This window comes from Phacochoerus africanus, chromosome 3, assembly GCF_016906955.1.
Source record: "Phacochoerus africanus isolate WHEZ1 chromosome 3, ROS_Pafr_v1, whole genome shotgun sequence".
Taxonomy (NCBI): Eukaryota; Metazoa; Chordata; class Mammalia; order Artiodactyla; family Suidae; genus Phacochoerus; species Phacochoerus africanus.
The window spans coordinates 10,352,075-10,371,393 of record NC_062546.1 but is presented as its reverse complement, the minus strand read 5'-3'; the positions used below and the strand labels follow the sequence as shown (position 1 = coordinate 10,371,393).

Genomic DNA, 19,319 nt, shown 5'->3' with positions numbered 1-19,319 from the left:
CTCCTGGCAGGTTCCCGAGGCGGCCAGCCTGCCCCACCCTTGCGCTAAAGGAGGCTCTTCCCGGTATCTGTGGGCAGCCTCGCCATCTCTAAACTGCTTTTCACACATGCCTCACCCAAGGCCACAAGCAAGGAAGAGGCAAAGCGGGGCTCCAGGGCAGGCTTCCTTTGACAGCGACTATTCATCAGCATCTTCTGACCCTGAAACTGCTGTCCTGGGGAACTCACTCACCAGGGATTACACTGAGCTCAGCAACAGAGACGTTCCCAGCGGCTTCCCAACCCAGAGAGCTAAGAATTCTGCAGTGTGTGATACAGGCCTTTTCTGGACTGGACCCCCTCCCCACCTCCAAAAAACCCCCCCAGCATTGTAACGCTGCTGTTTCCACCAGAATCAGACACTAAACCCTTCAGACTGGCGGCTCCTGACTGGGGGGCACTTCCGCCTGCCGGGCATATTTGGCAATCTTTGGAGGCGTTTTTGGTGGTCACAACTGGGGTGTGTTGGGGCTGGGGTGCTACTGGCACCTGGTGAGCAGAGCCCAGGGATCCTGCTAAATATCCTACAGCACACAGGATGGTCCCACAGCAAAGGACCCAGCCCAGATGTCAAGAGCGCTGAGAGTGAAAAACGCACTTGAGGAAAAAAGCTAATAAAATATTTGGGGGGCTCCTGGACTGAGCCTGAGGAGAAGGGCTCCCTGAATATGGGGAGAATCAGCAATAACTGGACCCTTACGGCCTCTTTTGTTTTAGATTGTCTTCATACACTATAACCATCCGACATTATAACATACAGTCAGCCCTCCCTGTCCACCCTTCCAAACCCACAGATTCCACAACTGCGGGCTGAAAATATTCAAGGAAAAAAAACTCCAGACATTCCCAGATGCTTGGCAACTATTTACACAGCATTTACCTGGTATCAGGTACTACAGTTAATCGAGACATGATTTAAAGTATACGTGAGGCTATGTGTCCACTATATTCAAATACCATGCCCTCTGGACTCTGGTATCCGCAGAGGCCCTGGAACCAATCCCTTGCAGGTAGAGAGAGATGACGATATATTTATTTAGCTGTTTGTTTGCTTTCCTAACGAGGAGGGAAGCTTCATAAAACCAGGGACTTGTTTCATGTACCGCTGTGTCATTATGACCTAAAAACTGCACTTGGCATATCAGGAGCCTTCAACAGACATTTGTGAAAATAGATGAAGAAACGCCTAAGGATATTAAACAATACAAAATATCCCACCTCCTTTTGGCACTATTTTCCCATTACGATCATGTTTCCTGTGCAGAGACTCCAAATCCATTCTCCCTGTCTTCCACAGGAACAGGCTTTATTGAGCACTGCACAAGGTTAGGTAAATATAAAAACTACATTGTCCAGCCTCCTTTGCAGCTCACTGCAGTCACATGATAAGGCTCTGGCCAATGAGGTATCAGGTGCAGGGCTAGAGGAAACTTGCAGGTCACGTACTTAAAGGGAAGGGGCATACATTTCTTCCTCCTTTCCTCTATCCTTTCTTCCCATCCAGGAGCCAACTTGGATGGTGCAGATGAGGGTACCACCCTAAGGATGGCTGAATGAGTGATAAGAGAGAAAGAGCCTAGTCTTGGCACCATGGAACCAGGATACCAGTCCTGGTATAAGCCCATGCTTATACCTGTGCTGTTACATGAGAAAAAAGATCATCTATTCGGTTTAAGCTACTGTACTTTGGGTTTCAGTTATAGAAGCCTTTTACATTCTCATTGATATCTAACTTCCTCCTGCCATGCAAACTACCCTTAAACCACATTTTGGAGTGCCTGCGGTGGTGCAGGAGGTTAAGCATCCAGCACCGTCACTGCAGCAGGTTGGGTTGCTGCTGTGGCATGGGTTTGATCGCTGGCCAGGGAACTTCCACATGCCATGGGTGTGGCCAAAAAAACAATATTAAAAAAATATTTTAAAACCACACTTAAAGACCCCTTAATGCTGCAAGAAATTTCTGAGCCAGCTGGCACTCGAGTTACTTTATGATTTCCCCTCGACACATGTAAGGAAGAGAACCCTTAGTGTACACAAGATTCTTCCCTTCCTGACGCCTCAGAATATCTGAGCACGTTGCTAAGCCAGAGGGGGGAGAGGGGAGGAAGTCATATTATTGAGATCCACCAAATGGTAAGGACAAAGGGACAAGCAAAAAAGCCCATTAAAATCTTAAAACATCAATTATGCTTAAATTTATGAGCTCATGATGATACCAAAAAAACACAACAGCAACAATCCTTAATTGATCAGCATTGGAGGATGTTAATGAACCAACCCATTATTTTAAAAACTGGTAAATACAGGGAAAGAATCGAGCATTCATCCCGCTTTTCCTATATGAATTCTACCATTGTTGATGAAGGCAAGTTTCTCTTTACAGAAGTTTTCCAGTGAACAGAAGAGGAAGGGAAGACGGACTTGGAACAGAATAGCACCATTTTGCAATTCACACACCACTGAATTCATGGAGTTTGGCATCGACTATCAGCAGCTGCTAATGTCACCAGGAGGAGGGCAACCTGAGGGCATGTGCTTCCTGACAGAAAGATGCACCAGCACCTGAGAAGCAGCTGCACCCCAATGAAACCTGAATCAATGCGATCACTAGAAACAACTGGGCATTAACTGGAAATAGGGATGACAGAGGAACAGGCTAAAGCTCACCATGAGGACGTAACTGGTAAAAGCCAGACTGTGAGAGGTTTTACAGGGTGAACAACCTGGTCTTTTTCAACCAAAAAAATTGCAAAATAATAATAATAATAAAACCAAAAAGGGGCTCTCTTATTTAATTGAGAGGGAAACCTCTAGATGACAGCAGTCTTAGAAACCAGGCATCCAAAAGCGTTGTGTGGGTCTGGTCTGAATCCTGACTCAAACTATAAAATGATAAAAAATAATAATAATAATAACAAAGAAGAAAAAACCTTGTGATCTATATGAGACAACTGGAAATTTCAACACCAGATATTTCATTGGTTTTGGTTTTTGTTTTTTGGCTTTTTAGGGCCTCACTTGTCGCTTACAGAGGTTCCCAGGCTAGGGAATGAATGGGAGCTGCAGCTGCCGGCCTACACCACAGCCACAGCCACAGGGGCTCTGAGCCTCCTCTGTGACCTACACCACAGCTCACGGCAATGCAGATCCTTAACCCACTGAGCGAGGCCAGGGATCGAACCCATGTCCTCATGGATACTAGCTGGGTTCGTTACTGCTAAACCACAAATGGGAACTCTGAAATTTCATGACTTTAAGGAATTTTCATTAAGTTTCATGCTGTTAATGGCATTACAAGTATTTTCAGAATCCTTTCCTTTTAGAGATATATACTGAATGAACATTTACACACAAAATTATATGGTTTTGGTATCTAGGGTTTGGGATGTGCAGGATTTGCTTCAGACTATTTTGTGAAATGGACGTGGTTGAAGACAAAGGCACAGAAGAAACCAAATTGGCTGGGAATTGACCGCAACTGAAGCTGAATGGTGGCTAAGGGGGTACCTTGTGTTAGTTTATGTATATTTACAACATTTCATCAAAAAAAAAAAAAAGATGTTTTTAAATCTTGCCCCCAGCCACAAGGAGTGGAAGGGAGCTAACACCTTCCAAATCCCCACTGTGCACCAAGGGCTGGGCTAGGCGGCCACAGATGTGAGTGATGTCACTTTCAGAAGAGTGATAACAATTGCAGGGGCCAAAGAGGGGTGGATAGAAATTGCCTGAGGCCAGCCAAGTGGAAGAGGAGCAGTGACACCGGAGTGCTGGTGAATTACTGACGGACACGGCTTCCATCTTCAGGACACAAGAGGGAGTGCGGGGGGCTCCAGGCAAGGACATGCTCTGTCTAAAGGAGGCGATCTCTGCTCCCGGCCCGCTTTGACTTTGACTCCAGGTAGCCGCCGCGCAGAATGTGGGGCCCAGGGTGGCCAAATCCTCGGATTTTCCAAGGAAAGCCGGAAATCTGCATTTTTACGTGCAATCTCCTGGTTTTTAAGTGTTGGCATCTAATCCAAATATTTTTTTAAATACTGTGTGGGCCAAACAAAATATCTGCAGGCGAAATGCAGCCCACGGAACACCAGTTGGCCGCCCCGGTTCCCAGTCCCAGAGCAGACCACAACTCAATCCATCTGTAAGAAGTGGGAAGGGTGCATTAATCAACTCTAGGTCCCTTCTTTTTTTAGGCTTCCAATAAATCTGAGAATTCAAAAGACACCATCATCTTCCAGAAATCTATAAGCGACGGCTGTGGAACATTTCAAAGGCGTTCCCCACGTCGTCGGCTCCTACAACAGAACCTCCACTCTGTCCAGCGTTTTGGAAACTGACAACCAGGGAGTGGCCTTTCAGCTTGCCCGGGATGGTGGAACTAACAGGCTTCAGATGAAACCCATTTGCTGGTTTGCTGGATGCCTGGGACTTGGGTCCAAACCACTTGCAACAGGCCATCCCATCATAAAATCGAGCTGGGGTGCTCAGCGCTCATTATGAAATGACCAAGGAGCACTCTGCTCCACTTGCCCGGCCAGAGATCTGATTCCATGGCAGGTGAAAGGGATGAGGTGACTGAAAGTGGCAGGACTGGCTGCCAGGGACCTGAACAGACTCCCTCTTCACACTCAACCCCCGGTGTGCCTTTGACTTCACCTTGACCTCCTGGATGGGCAAAACAGGCCCCTGCCCTGCCTTTACAGTCACGGGCTCAGCTAACCGATCCCAGGGTCAATAACAAATTAAAGAGGTGTCAGGAATGCAGTGGAGACGAGCCAGAGAAATGGTTTCATCATTTCCCAAGAACAAAGCTCCCCCCCCAACCCTTTTTTTTTTTTTTTTTTTGAAAGGATGGAAAGAAAGAGAAAATGGTGCTAAAATAAAGTTAAATAGGTCCAGGACCAGAAAAGAGTCCCGAACCATACTCGAGGGCAACAAAAGACCAAATGCACCCAAATTTCAACTCTGCAGAATGGAATAAACCCGAGCTATTTCGTTACAGAAAGGTGGTTTTCTAATGAGAAAAATTAACTTTACTATTGATGTGAAATGGGCTTACTGATGCAGGAGAAGGTAGGGAGTACAGAGAAAAAAAATCTGGTATTAAGATTTGATGAACTGCCCATCTCCCCACCCCCCATCTAAGTCACAGCTTCAACTAACTCAATTGCTTTTCAAGTTCTAACTGTTCTAGAAGGAACCACATTACAGCTCAAGCTGGCGTTGGGAAGTTATGTATTTTTTAACACACAAAATCACAGGCCCATCACAAGGACAGACCTGCATGGCATGAAGTTCAAAATAGTCACTGAGTCACTGCATCATTCTGAAACAGGCCACCTCTCAGGCGTGTCCAGCTCATCCGCTAAGGCAGGAAGGACGCCTGGCACTTCTGCAGGCTGTGCCAGTAAGAGTCAAAGTCTAGAAGGGCCTTGGGGGGAAAACGGCCTGGATGCTGGCCTTCTTGTACATTTTGCTTCCTTCCCAAGGACAGTCACTTGTTTCCACCAGAGAAGAGCCTCATTCTGGAAGTGGAGATTAGACACAACCCCGATGACTCAGAATAGTTAAAAGCACGGGCTCTGACAGTGGGGCCATCAGATGACACCAAAGGATGTCTCCTTTGTCCTCTTTCTTGGGCCCTGTCTGCTCTTTGTGGGTCAGCTGCGGCTCTGGAATGCAGGCTGAGTGGACAGCAAGTCTGAGAACCGACTTTCTTGTGGTTTGGTAGCTTCTGACCTCGAAATGCAAGAGCACATTCCTTCGGAAACATCTGCTTTGCAGAATTTCGAAAAGATGGCTGAGCCTCTCTGGGTGTGGAGTCAGCTGGAAGGTGGCTCTTTGTACTGATGTAGGCCAGCAATGCTGAGCACACGTGATTGGGAATGAAAGGACATCAAAGCGGATGCCCAGCTAGAAATCTGGGGTTCCGAGAAGGTAGGGAACCATCAGGAGGGGCAAAACAAAGATGCCCTTAGGGACAGAGACCTTCCTGAGGTTTTCTCCCCAGGAGGAGGCACCCAGACCTACCACTGGCTCGGTGAAGTCTTCAACCAGGAGCTCTCGCAACTCTTGTGGGCTTGTGTCTAGGCAAGCCGTTTTCTGGGCTTTGGCATCTTCCTGTGAGACATCTAAACATCCTTGGCTGAATTAACAAGTAGGAGCCCAGCAGGGGGACAAGGACCCAGACTAAGGGGCAGCCTCAGGACTCATCTCCAAAGACCAGCTCTGCCCCTACTACCTGTAGGCTGTCTTAGTCTAGTCAGGCTGCTGTAACAAAAAAAAAGCCACTGGGTGGCTTATCAACAACAAACATTCATTTCTCACGGGTCTGGGAGCAGAGACGTCCAAGATCAAAGTGCCAGCAGCCAGGGGCTGCTTCCTCAGACGGCTGCCTTCGCATGAGAACCCCGCATGGTGAAAGGGAGCTCTGTGCGGTCTCTTTTCTAAGGGCGCTAATCCCCTTCAAGTCGCTTCACCCTGAGGACCCAAGCACTCCCCCAAAAGGCCCCACTTCCTAATACCAGCACAGTCAGGGGGTTAGGCTTCAACACATAAATTGCAAGAAACACAGACACTGAGACTCTAGCAATGGCCCCAAATTGACGACAATGATACTGCTGGTGGCCGATGGCAGAAGAGTATAGGAGCAACTACTGAGCACTCACCATTCTCACCAGGTACAGGTCAAAGCGCTTTCCTTGCAGGGAGGCTCCCATTTCCACGCAAAAACCCTCACAGTTGGAAGCCATTATCATAAGTGACTTGCCTGAGGCCCCAAAAGAGTGAAGTGGGGAGGCCGGACTAAAAGCCAGGCAGGACAACTCCAGAAACGCTACACCCAAAGGCCCCGAATGCAGGCTGGACCCTCGGACCAGACATTGCATTCCTGGGAAGTGGCCCCTGACATGCCCGTCCATCCACTGAGTGACACGTTGGGTCTGAGCTGCTGGTGAGAGGACTTGGCCATCCACGGGGGACCTGTGGGTACACTCTGCTACCTTTCGTAGAATAAAGGGGGGGCGTAAGACAGTATATTGACATGTGCTCACGATTCCATACAGAAACTGCTACATGCTTCCCAGTGGGGAAGACACCACGCCCAAGAGGGTGGTAAATGAAAAGTCTTACACACGACAATGGTCTGTGGCCCTGCAAAGGCTCCCGGTCCAAAAAGAGGTATCTCGTCCAGCTACAGGCCTAGCAGTTCAGGAGGGTGGGAGTTAGGAAAAACTGCCTTAAAAAGGAGCCTGAGTGGAAAAGGTGGCAACAGTGATAAAAAGGTGGAGAAATACTGCTCTAGAAAGTTAGGGAAAACTAGTATTGGGGAGCAGGGCTGCGATGGAGTAAGTCCTTACTGGATGTTTTTAATATTGTTTTGTTTTGTTGAGCGTGTGAATGTATCACGTACATAAAATACGGATCTTTTTAGATGAACTTTTACAAGAATGCTGACCAAAGCCCTCGGCAGGGGCCTTGACTCTTGTCTGTGCCCACTAGAGACAGCTGTGTGAATTAAACTTGGCATTGGAGGTTTCGGGTGCCCGGCCCAGCCCCACATCCTGACACCGGAATCAGGCTCTCTGTGGCGCCAGAGGCCAGGTGACCATTTTGCTTGGTTGTCATCAGAGTAAGAGTCCCCTGGATTTTACTCTCCACCAGCGCCACCGCCCCCAGGGAGCAGCCGGGAGGCCCAGCCCACACGGGGCCACCATGGCAGCCGGGCACTCGGCCATGCTTGGCAGCAGTCTGGCTGTCTGTGGGCTTTTTGCACGCCTCTCCAAACAGGAGCTGCTTGTCACAGGCTTGCCGTGGGCACCAAGCAGCCCCAGTGAAAGCTCCCTGAGCTGCTGAACAAAGCCCGTCCCAGAAGGCTTTCCCACCCTTGGCTCCTCTCCTACCTCCTGCACGTGGCAGGGTGTGTCCCTCTGTCCATTCTCCCCCTGACCCGGTTCTCACGTGCTGGCACGTCCAGCCTCTGGGTAAAGAGTCTTCAAAAGGACACCCTGGGACCCTCCGCTCATGGCACAACTAGCAAAACATGGGCCCATGGTTCCCGCTCCACCAGGGCCACACAGCAGGAAACGAGCTAACTGGACCTTCCAGCAGTCCCTGGGGCCAAGGCATCACCTCCTTGTGCAGGTAGACATCCCAGGGTCCCTGAAAGAAGCCTGGAAAGGAAGCCCTAAGCCTGTGCCCTGGGACCCGGTCCCCTGCTTCTGCCCACACGGAAGAGAAGGGCCTCAGGGTCAGCGGACCCTATTACCAAAGACCAGAATAGCCAATGTTTTAATTCTCCGACGCAAATATAGTCTCAAAAATTCGAACCAGGTCCTCCAAGAAGTCTCCTGAATTCATAAACAAAAACAGCAGCTCACGTTTATCAAGGAGTACCCCTGGGCCGAGCCCTGTTCTAAAGCTGGGATGTGCATGAAGTCAATACACTGTCACCGCAGCCCCGTGAAGATGGTGCTGGGATCGTCCCCATCCCCTGGACGGGACATCGAGGCACCTCGAGGCTGGTCAGCTGCCCAAGACCCCAAGTAAGTACAATGCTGATATTCAAAGCTCCCTTCAAGGCGTCTCAGGGAGACAGGGTGAGTGAATTGGAAAACTGGAAACAGGGCAGGAGGAGTCCTACAAACAAGACCAGAGGCAGGAAGGCGCGTGCGCAGCAGCTGCACCGCCCACAAAGACCGAAAGCAGTAAGGAGCATGCGCGGAGGCGGCCCCTGAGCCCACCTTGTCTTAAGCGCCGGAGCTGAACTTTCAGCCCCACGCTGCCTGCCAGCCCCGGGGCAACCGCCTCCTGAGAGCGCACAAGGTGTGGCCAGCTCCTCCCAGTGGCCGAGCAGCTTCCCAGAGTCAAGGGCAGGCTCCTGGCGGCTGCCCACACTTCATGGGTGGGGGTTCAGGGTTCACGCTAACCAGCCATGGTCTCTCAGGGGCGGGAGGACAGCTGGCGGCAGCAGGTGAAGCTGGGGCTCGGCTGGGTGGACCGCACATCTACACTCGGCTTCTCTGTGGCCTGTAAGGCGGACCCTGTGGGCCGCAGGCCGGTTCTCTCTCTGGGGCCTTTCCCTACCCTTTTTCCACGTGGAGTATTCTCACCAAACAACAGAGGCCCAGGTATTCAAGCAGCCAAGAGAAAGGAGAGGCTGGAAAAGATACCACCAGAAACTTGAGGGGAAACATGATTATTATGGTTTTTTTTTTTTTTTTTCTTTTCCGGCTGCCCCGCAGTACATGGCATTCCCAGGCCAAGGATCAGACCTGAGCCGCAGCTGTGACCTGTCTCGCAGCTGTGGCAAAGCTGGATCCTTTAACCCAGGGTGCCAGGCCAGGGATGGAACCTGCTTCCTGGTGCTGCAGAGATGCTGCTGATCTCATTGCACCACAGTGAGAACTCCACCATCACTATTAATGGTGCAAATATTAATCGCTGAAGGTGTTTTGCTTCCTTTGCTGACAACTTCAAGTTCAGATCTTAATGCCTGTTTGGCAGGTGGAGTATCTGAGCAGGAGATACGGTTTTCATGGGTGAGAAAACAGAGCCCCAGAGAGTTTAAGTAGCTGGTTCAGGCAAAGGTCAGAGCAGCCAACACCCAAACAGCTTGAAGCCCCTGGGTCTACAGCCTGGAACCCCCATAACTAGGCACCTTCATTAGAAGTGAGGGCAGGTCCCAAAGCTGGAAGATACAAAGTGAAGTACTTTTAAAACCACTTCGTAGGATCCCCTGGCACTGCTGTGAGCGTACACACTGGTACCACCACTTCCAAAACCCATCTGGCAAGGGCTCCAGTGCCAACCTTCTGTGTGGGCAGCAAGGGAAGAGTTCAAGAGTCTTCACAGAAGGTTTATTCATTAGACTGGCAACAGCCCAAACGTCCACCAACAGGAACACAGACACAGAGGTCACAGAATATCCCCCCAAGGGAATAATCCGTGACAACAGAATGAATGGACCTCAACTACACCCAACAACATTGCCGGATCTCACATCAAGCTAGTGGCTGATGGAAAGAAGCCAGTCGTGAGAGAGTACGGCCATGTGGTTCTATTTCTGCAAGAAGGCAAAGTGAACCTCGGGGGTCAGACGGCAGGATAACGGCCACCTTTCTGCAGAAGGCCAAAGATGACATGGGGGCTCCTGGGGTGCTAAGATTCAGTGTCAGGCATGGTCCAGGTGGTAATCACACAGGCGGTCCTGGTGAAAGGCAGAACCCACCAGCAATGTCTGAGTGTGCCTATACTTCCACATACAGAGACACTCAAATGTAGTCAGTGGGTTTCAATGAGTGGCTTTTCAGTAGTTCGCATGAAGAAGAGAAAAGCAGACTGTAAGACAGCTTTGTGCTCTTCCTACAGGTACACACACACACACACACACACACACACACACACCATCTGCCGCCCTTGCAGGCTCTGGCCCTCACTGGAACCTCATCCTTCCCCTAAGACCTTCACGGAAGGGGATGGAAGACCTCCTATGAGTCCCAGGCCTCGCCCCGTCCCCTGGTTCCTCTTGCCTGTGGCTGATTCTCGAGATGCCAGGGTGGGCCCATCCCCCCAGAGCCTGTGCTCAGGTGGCCTGATGACCTGCAGAGTCCCAGCTCTTTAGAGAACCTGCTACCTGCACCACCCTGCAGGAGTCCCCTCTGAGTCCCAGGTCCCCAGTGCCTCTCCTGTGGGCCGGGGTCCTGCCCACCCCCTGCACAGCGCAAACACTCCCTGCCTGCTCAGCGAAGGCGCCCTGGGCAGGAGAGGGTGCAGCCGCCCTTCTGCTCTGGGCAATGACGGTGGTCAGAACGCCCTGGAAACTCATCACATTTGGCAGTTCCACTGATAATTCCAAATAACCGCACTAGTGAGAGGATGCATAGGGCAGCCTCTTGTAAAATGTGTCCCCTACCCCACCCCCATAAGACTCCTGCCATGGGAGTCACAGTCTTCCTATCTGGGTTTATCTAAAATGAAATAAACCCCCTGTGTGCCAGCTCTTGCCTCCCTACTGTCCATTTTCTTTCTCTGTTTTTTGTTTTTTAGGGCTGCACCCAAGGCATATGGAGATTCCCGAGCTAGGGGTCGAAATGGAGCTGTGGCCTCTGGCCTGCACCACAGCCACAGCAACGTGGGATCCGAGCTGCATCTGCCACCTACACCACAGCTTACAGCAATGCTGGATCCTTAACCCAATGAGCGAGGCCAGGGATTGAACTCGCATCCTCATGGATCCTAGTCAGGTTCATTAACCACTGAGCCATGAAGGGAACTCCCCTACTGTCCATTTTCCATATGCAGCCAGTGCTTTTTTCAAAAGGTAAAGCAGATCACAGAGCCCTGCTGCCAAAAACCCACCAATAGCAGCCCAGGCCCCTGACCTCATGGCCTATGCCACCTGCTGTTCCCTCTCCCTGAAAGACCCTTCCCTCACATCTTCCCCAAAGCCCACCTCCTCAGGGCCGGCCTTGCTGTGCACTTGGTCTGAGGGGCCAACGCCCCCCATCCAGCCTCACTCAGGCTCCTAGCCTGCATGCTCTCCTCATGGCTTTTTATCACCATCTGAAATACGCTTCTTTATCACCTGACACTCCGGAGTCTGCCTCCTTTACCAAAAAAAAAGAAAAAAGAAAAAAGATAGCCCAAGAGAGCAAGGACTTTTGACTTGCTCCAGTGCATCTCTGAGCCCCAGGACGGTGCCTGGCACAGAGAAGGCAGCCTGTTAATCCCAGTGGGTGACAGGAAGGGGGCTTGAGAGGGAGCAAAGGAGGGTCAGGCGAGGTGGTGGGGGGAAGGTTCGGAGGAGAGAGGAGGGCAGGCAGGGGGAGAGAGGGAAAAATTTGTTCCCAGTGGATGGGATCCGGCCACTGTTAGGGGCTGCTGGTCTTTCCCAGGTATAACCTGGGACTTTAGGACAAGAAACTAGTTACAAAAGGGGAGAAGGGAACAAAGAAAAAAAACCACAGTGAGTGTGTGTGCAAAGCATGCCTTTCCGAAGGACTGTGAAAGAGTGTCTGCGCTGGGGCGGGCAGAGAAACACAAGGAGGGAGGGTACGGTCACACTGGAATATCGCTTATTTTGCTATTAGCTCAAAAAAGACTCTTGGAAAATGTCTCCGAGTCCTTGGAGTGGAGAAAGTAGAAGCTGCATTTTGGAGTTCCAAGAAAAAACAAAAAAAAAAACAACGGGGCCAAGACAGACAGTGTCTGTGTGCAGGAATGCAGTTTGGAAGAAGAGAGAGGGACCAGGTGGGAGCGCCAGACAAGACGTTCTGGATCATCAGCAAAGGTCGGGGGAAGATAACCCAGCGCTGGGACTTCCCGAGACCACAGTCGAGCCACGCAGTCAGCTTCTAAGTGATCTGCTTGCATCTGGACCCGAGTCCTCTGGTGACCCCTTTCTTTTCCAGTTGGCGGAACCTTCCTTTGACCCTCAAAACACTCAAGCTCAGCTCTCACAAACTTTCCAAGGAAAGTCAGCTTTGCCAAAATCTCCAGGCAAGTGAATGGCACAGGAGAACCAGCCCCCACCTTGGAGGCGTGCTTTGCTGGAGTTTGTGCAGCCAGATCTGTAGGAGAGACCTCTTTTGGGGACTAGGTGAAAGGGACAGAAGAGGACCGAGGATGCCTCCCAAACAGACTAGAGAAATGACCCAGGGGGTTCCAGTTTATCTGTCGAGAAAGAAATGCCGAAGAGCTGGATCCCGTCTTTATAAGGCCCACGGTGGAACCTGAGACGGCTCTGTGAGCGCAGAGGCCAGAAGGCATCTGTTAGACCCGAAACCCAGCAAACCAGGGGCCAAAGCTGCACCCACCTCTTCTTGGCACCTCCATCAATGGTGCAGCTTAGAGCTCATCACTGGGCACCACAGGCCACCAGGCACCTCCCCATCCGAGGGACCCAGGCTGGGCAGAGCCTTGGGGACAATGCCAGTCAAGCACGGAGCATCTAACCAGCAGCCACTTTGCTGCCTTTTGGGGACCACATGGGTAGAAATGATTCTCCTGCCCACTCGGGGCTTGGGCTCTAGGAACGTGAAGCCTGAATCCGGCATGTGAGATGGGGTGCTGGCTCTGAACTCTGAGACTCCTTCACCTCATTCTTCCCAAATGTCGGGGAGAGGGTCCCAGGCCTGCCACACTGTACAACTCCAAGGGCTTCATTCACACACAATGTGAACAGTGCACCCCTGGAGCTGTGTGGTCTCTCGCCTGTGATGGAGTAGTGGTTTTTTGTTTTGTTTTTTTGTCTTTTGTCTTTTGTCTTTTTAGGGCTGCTCCTGCGGCATGCGGAGGTTCCCAGGCTAGGGGTCGAGTCGGAGCTGTAGGTGCCGGCCTACGCCACAGCCACAGCCACACAGGATCTGAGCCATGTCTGTAACCTACACCACAGCTCATAGCAACTCCAGATCCTTAATCCACTAGGTGAGGCCAGGGATCAAACCTGCAACCTCATGGTTCCTAGTCAGGTTCATTAACCACAGAGCCACGATGGGAACTCCGGATGGAGTAATTTTGCTAAGTGCCGCATCCCCCTCACTTTAGAGATTTATAATGTCCCCTAGCTCAGTAAAGGCTCTGAGAAGTCCTGCAGGAAACAAGTTTTTTAAAAACTGGTTTTATCAAGTATTTTTCCCTTTTGCAGCCATGGAACCCTCCCAAAAGCCCAGGAAACTGGGCTTGTGCAGAATGTATCTAAGAAAAGGTTCTATCAGAAGAAGCAATTTCACTGTACCAGGTTCTCCGAGACAGCCTTAGAGTCAGCTCAGGTTACGGACCTGCTCGGAGATCACCCTCACCGTGACCGTGAACCTCCCTGTGTTCAGAAAGACACTTAGGAGGCCCAAGAGGGTCTCCACTCTCGGCTGCTGTCTCCATAACTCAAGCTTCTGTGAAAGCAGGAGGTGCCCCGTGGGTCTGGGGCTACAGTGGACACTCAGAGGTTACCCCAGACCACCGCAGGCCACCTGGATAGCGACACATCGTGGATAACCAGGGACTGACCCCCCCCCCCTCAGCCTGAGATGCTCGCCATTGGTCTGTGGCCTGGGGTGACAGGCAGGGTGGGAGGGGCTGGCACACCTCTCGCTCTAGCGACTCAACCAACCCCCAACAGGGAGTCAGCAGGGGAAAGTTCCAGGCTCTGCTCGGGCCTCATTTATTGATGAAGCACCTCTGCCCTGACGCAGCCCCCAAGTGCACATGTGGAGAGAGGTCCGATTACAGCCGCGTCTCATTTATCCGCTCGCTCGGGTAAGGCATTCTGCACTCGCTGAATTTTCCACACGATATACCCCCCTTTCGGATAAGCACCCAAATTCTATCTTCACCATTTCAGGTGTGAATTGTTTCAGAATGGACGGCACTGGGGTCTGTCTTTGAAAACTGAACACAGTGACCCTAATTCAACCTGTATTTGATTATTCAGGATAAGACAGATCAATTATTAACTCAGCAAAACGCTGAGGTCGGCCCTGTAAAGCACGTGGGGCTGTCTGGCCCTATGCTAAGTGGTTCTAAGGATCTTTGTCGGATGTACTTGGAGGAAGTTTTTCAAAGTTAATTTTACTAGAGAGACGACATGGAGAGTACAAGTCGCAGAAGCCACAGATAACTAACCCGCATCATCAAAATTCTCTAAAGTCAAAGTCAACAATATCTGAGTGAGCACCCAAGGAGACCTGCCCCTGACAGGTCTGGGATCCAACCCCTGGTCTTTGCTTAACTACTGTGGCTCTTTCCAAGCTTTCTGCCTTATTTCCTACCCCTTGGCTGGGTTCCTGAGAGTAAGTGTTCCTGAACAATTGAGGTTTAAGGGTACATTAGATGCTACTGCCTGCAACACGCGAGGCTGGAGCTGCGGGTGGCAGCCAGCGGAGAAGGCTCTCCTTCTCCCGTTAAGAAATTCAAACCTCCGTTTTCCTGTTTCTGAGCCTTTTCGGGGAAGGCTGCTCTGTCTGCCCCGCCCTCTCCGTCCTTCACCAGCACCTGGCTGACCCCAGGTGAGTGCTGCCAACACCACGGGGCCCTCCTCCCTGCCGTCACAGACCAATGTCACATGCAGAGCCACTCCAACAAGGCTACCCTCCAGCTGGGCCCCCGCCCGCAAACTCAGGCACCTACGGACACACAAAGCTGCCTCTGCATCTGTTCCTTGGCCCAGGCACACCATCGGCCGGGCTCACCCCAACGGAAGCCCGCCGCTCCCCTCCCATCAATGAGCTGCTCTGTTCCGCTGGCACGGGGCAGATATGCCCGCAGCCTGCCTGCAAGCCCCCGATTCATGCACCCTTCTGATAGAGACACTTTTCAACGAAATTTCTCCCTCCACCCCGGCCTCCCCTAGATACACAAAAGAGGGCTATAGACTTTTTTTCTCTCTCTCTCCAGGAATAAAAGGTTGGCTTTCCTTCCTTTCTGTTTCCCTATCCTTGGTCTAAACTTGGCAAACGGAAAGAGAGTGGAAGTGGTTAAACTGACCCAGTTCGTGACCCAGGGGACACTCCTGGGGCCAGAACTGCCCTCATTTGCTCTTTGTGTTGCAGTGGTTGTGGGGGGGAGGGCGAGGTAACTAAAACTCACCACCCACCCCAAACCCCTGCTGGGAAATGATTCAGGCACCGGAGCTGGGTGAGGTTTTAAAGGCTTTCTTCTTTAACCCTTTTAAATGAAACAGGGGGACGCTGGGGCCCAAATAGGTGAATGAAGACACCCAGGCTGCAGGGTGAACTTGCGGGGGCGGGGGCGATGCTTCAGGGCACCGAACTCATGGGCAATGAGAAAAATAAACATCTTACCATCATCCAAGTAGGTCTGGTCCAAGTTCTGCTCCTGTTTGATCGTCACGCCCGAGGGTAATACTTCCTTTTGGTCACTGACTGGGGGTCCATTTTTGGCGGCTCTTTGGTTTGTGGCATTCTGCTGCTGAATGACCGTGGGGTAGGACCCGGGGCTCAGCCTCTGACCTTGACTGACAGGGGGTGGGCCGGGCCTGGTGGTGCCGGGTGCGAAGTTCTCGCAGTACATGATGTGCTGGAACTCCTGGTGGCTCCCACAGCGCAGCTGCTGGTTGGTGGGTGAGTAGTGGATCACGGGTGAGGCCTGCTGGTTGGCCGGACCGGAGTGGAGCAGGGCCGAGCTCTGGCCCTGGGAGCCGGTGTGCACCAGCACGGAGCGGTGGGCATCCGCGAGGGCCAGTGGGGTGGCCATGAGGGCCGGCTGCTGGTAGCCCAGCAGGCTGGGGCTCAGGCTCTTGCTCCGCTGGTAGAGGACGGCCGCTGGGTTCTGCTGCTGGTAGCGGGCGTCGGGGGACGAGAGCCCTGAGCGGAATTGCTGGCAGGGAGCCATGGTGGCCACGAGGCAGGAAGGGGACTCAGCCACCATTGGGTGCTGTGGGTAGTAAGGCTGGCTCCCCAGGCCCCCGTGGGCGGGGCTGCAGATCAAAGTGGGGTCATACTCGTCAGTGGGCTCTGTCTTGATGGCTGGGACTGTGAGAGGAGAAAAGCACACGCGTGCATCACTCTTAGGGCTGCAGGAGTACACAGAGGGTTAGCAGACAGTGGCTGGGCGCATGGCCTTGGGAGCCCAGGTGGGACCAAAGAATTGGACTCTGTCATCTATCAGCCTTGGGCAAGAGGCTCGCAGGGCAACTGTCTTAGGTTAGAAATTTTACCCTGGGTGATAATCCTGAACTACAGGCCTTTCTGACAGTGGGAAGTGGCTGGTGGGGTCTGAGTCAGCCCTGGGAGGTGGGCAGCCTTTCTGCCTAGGGGGAGAGCTCAGGAAAGAGCGCTTGACCAATGTAAAATGATGCCTCCGCCTCCCTCCTCTGCCCTTGCAGCTGCCATTCCTCTTCCCTGCTCGTGGTCCCTCCTAACACTCAGCATCTGAAACACCAGTGAGCACGTGCAATGTACTCGGATGTCAGCTCCCCCACTGGAACGTCAGCTCCTCAAAGGGAGGATTTTTTTTTTGTCTTCTTTGTTCAATGCTGGGTCCCCAGCAGGTAAAATACTATCTGGTACTTAACCGGTGCTCGATGTTTTTGGGACAAAGGGATGGCCAAACTGCGAGGGTCAGCCTTCCTCGTTAGTTCTGTATACTTTGGAGCAGTGAGGCTTGTGGCTTGGGCCTCAGCTTCCCCATCAGCTGGCAGGAAAAATCACATCTACCCAGTGGAGCTGTTGGCAAGATTAAATGAACTATATCCCATCTCTTGGGGTAGAATGTGATGAAAGAGAGTATGGGAAAAAGAATGTACCTCTCTGTATGACTGGTCACTATGCTGCACAGCAGCAATTGACACAACACTGTAAATCAAATACTCTAAAAAAAAAAAAAAAAAAGATGAGGAGTTCCCGTCATGGTGCAGCAGAAACAAATCCAACTAGGAACCATGAGGTTGCAGGTTCGATCCCTGGCCTCGCTCAGTGTGTTAAGGATCTGGCATTGCCGTGAGCTGTGGTGTAGGTCACAGACGAGCTTGGATCTGGCATTGCTGTGGCTGTGGTGTAGGCTGGCGGCTGTAGCTCCAATTGGACCCCTAGCCTGGGAACCTCCATGTGCCATGGGTGTAGCCCTAAAAAGACAAAAAAGACAAAAAAAAATATGAAATGAGATGGTGTGAACTGTATGCACAGCGACTGTATACAGTAAGTGCTCCCTGCTTGCTGTCATTGCTCTTTTTTCTATACTACTATGCTTAGTGTTGGTGAGGTCACTGCTCACCTCTCCCTACCCAGGACGTCCACCAGGATTCGTACTTCGCCAACATCCTTTACTGAAGCAGCAGCTGCCTCATGAGCTGGGCATTAGTTTCCTTTCACTGGAGTAAATCAGTCAGTGACAGGACTGTCATCAAGCCGGGGGACTCCCGAGTGTTGGGGGCGGAGGAGGCAAAGGAGGTTCAGCCTCTACAGCCAAAAGGCAGCTTTGACACCAACCACAGAAACCCCTTCTCAGGAAGCCACTCAAAGACTGTCCCCAGGCACCTGGGCCCTGCGTCCTCTCTCGAGCCAAGTTCAGACAACCAAGTGTCAGCGCCGCGGGCTCAGGGCGGGGGCTCGTCACCACACTGGAGAGGTGAGAGCACATGACACCTAAGTGAAAACCTCTCCATTACAAAGGAAGGCTGAGCGGGAGATTCCCCAGATCCGGGTCCCATCAGGCCTCTGCCACCCATGGTGCATCACACCAGTCCCGGGAATGCTCACAGGGGCCACACGCACCTGTGGACAAAGCCAGCCCCTGGCCTCTGTGCTTCTGGCCACCTGGAGGCGCCATGTGAAACTGTCACGGGGTGAAAGTTAGACCCTGGCGAACATTCTCAGATTCTAAGTTTCCTGGGAAGGGGGCTGCAGGCCCATCTCGGCTTTAGGACATTTGCAGCCTCTTTCTGCAGCTCTAACCACACGCCAACACACCAGTGATCTCAGTGTTACCTGAAGCCCGTCAACTCGCTATTATCTTTCATCTGAATCCCTTCGGTTAGACCATCAGCCCCACCAGGACGGGACTGGTATCTGCTCCCTGCTGCACCTTCAAGTCGAGCACAGCGCCCGGCGCGCAGACACTTTCCAGACAAATGAATGAATGAGAAGTGGCGCTCGGCCCCTTCTTGGCACCGGCGAGCTTGGGTGGGGATGAGGCCTCTGGGCCTGTTATCCACCAGTAACTCCATTTGGCCACCAGCTGACCCCCCACCGTGGGGTCCCTAAGATTCCACAGCTTTAGAGCACAATCAGCTTCTACTCCTGTCGTGACCAAATCTCATCTCAATCAGGGACAAGAAGTCGTTTGCTTTGCCACCTTCTGGTGAACAAGTCTATAGGTGCCCCTTTCCGATTCTGACCTCGCGAAGGAAGATGTTAATAACAACAGCAGCTCACATTGTTGACGTGCCCTGTGCCAGGCACTTTACGTGCATGTGATTTCTGTAACTCTTAGAATAGGAAGGCGCCGTATGACAGATGAGGAAACTGGCGCTCAGAGAGGTTGAGTCACCGGCCCGAGGTTGCCCCGCAGATCACGGGTCCTCACCCACATGCCGGAGCCGCCTCTCCACACCCAAGGGGCCTTCAGAGAGCACTCCTTACCTGGGTGGTAGGTAAAGTGCTGAGGCTGACTTCGTTTTCTTTTCCCGTTGATGACGTAGAAGTTCACCTTCACCGATGCCCGAATGTGCTTGTTCCGATACTCGGGGATCTCCACAAAAAGCATGTTCTGGAGGAGAGGCGTTGTCCACAAGGTCACTACAACCACATCTCCACTCCTGTCCCAGGCCCC

General features: G+C 52.0%; 1 protein-coding gene across 6 annotated transcripts in view; it reads right to left on the bottom strand.

The window, feature by feature from the left end:
* The window catches only part of NFATC2 (nuclear factor of activated T cells 2), a 164,360-nt gene that overhangs the window by 28,827 nt on the left and 116,214 nt on the right, over positions 1-19,319 (bottom strand). For all 6 annotated transcript variants that reach the window (XM_047770859.1, XM_047770856.1, XM_047770855.1 and 3 more), the window contains exons 8-9: positions 19,130-19,256; positions 15,833-16,522 (exon numbers count right to left, since the gene is read on the bottom strand). In XM_047770859.1, coding sequence (XP_047626815.1) covers positions 15,833-16,522; positions 19,130-19,256 — 817 coding nt within the window. The remainder of the gene's footprint in view (positions 1-15,832; positions 16,523-19,129; positions 19,257-19,319) is intronic.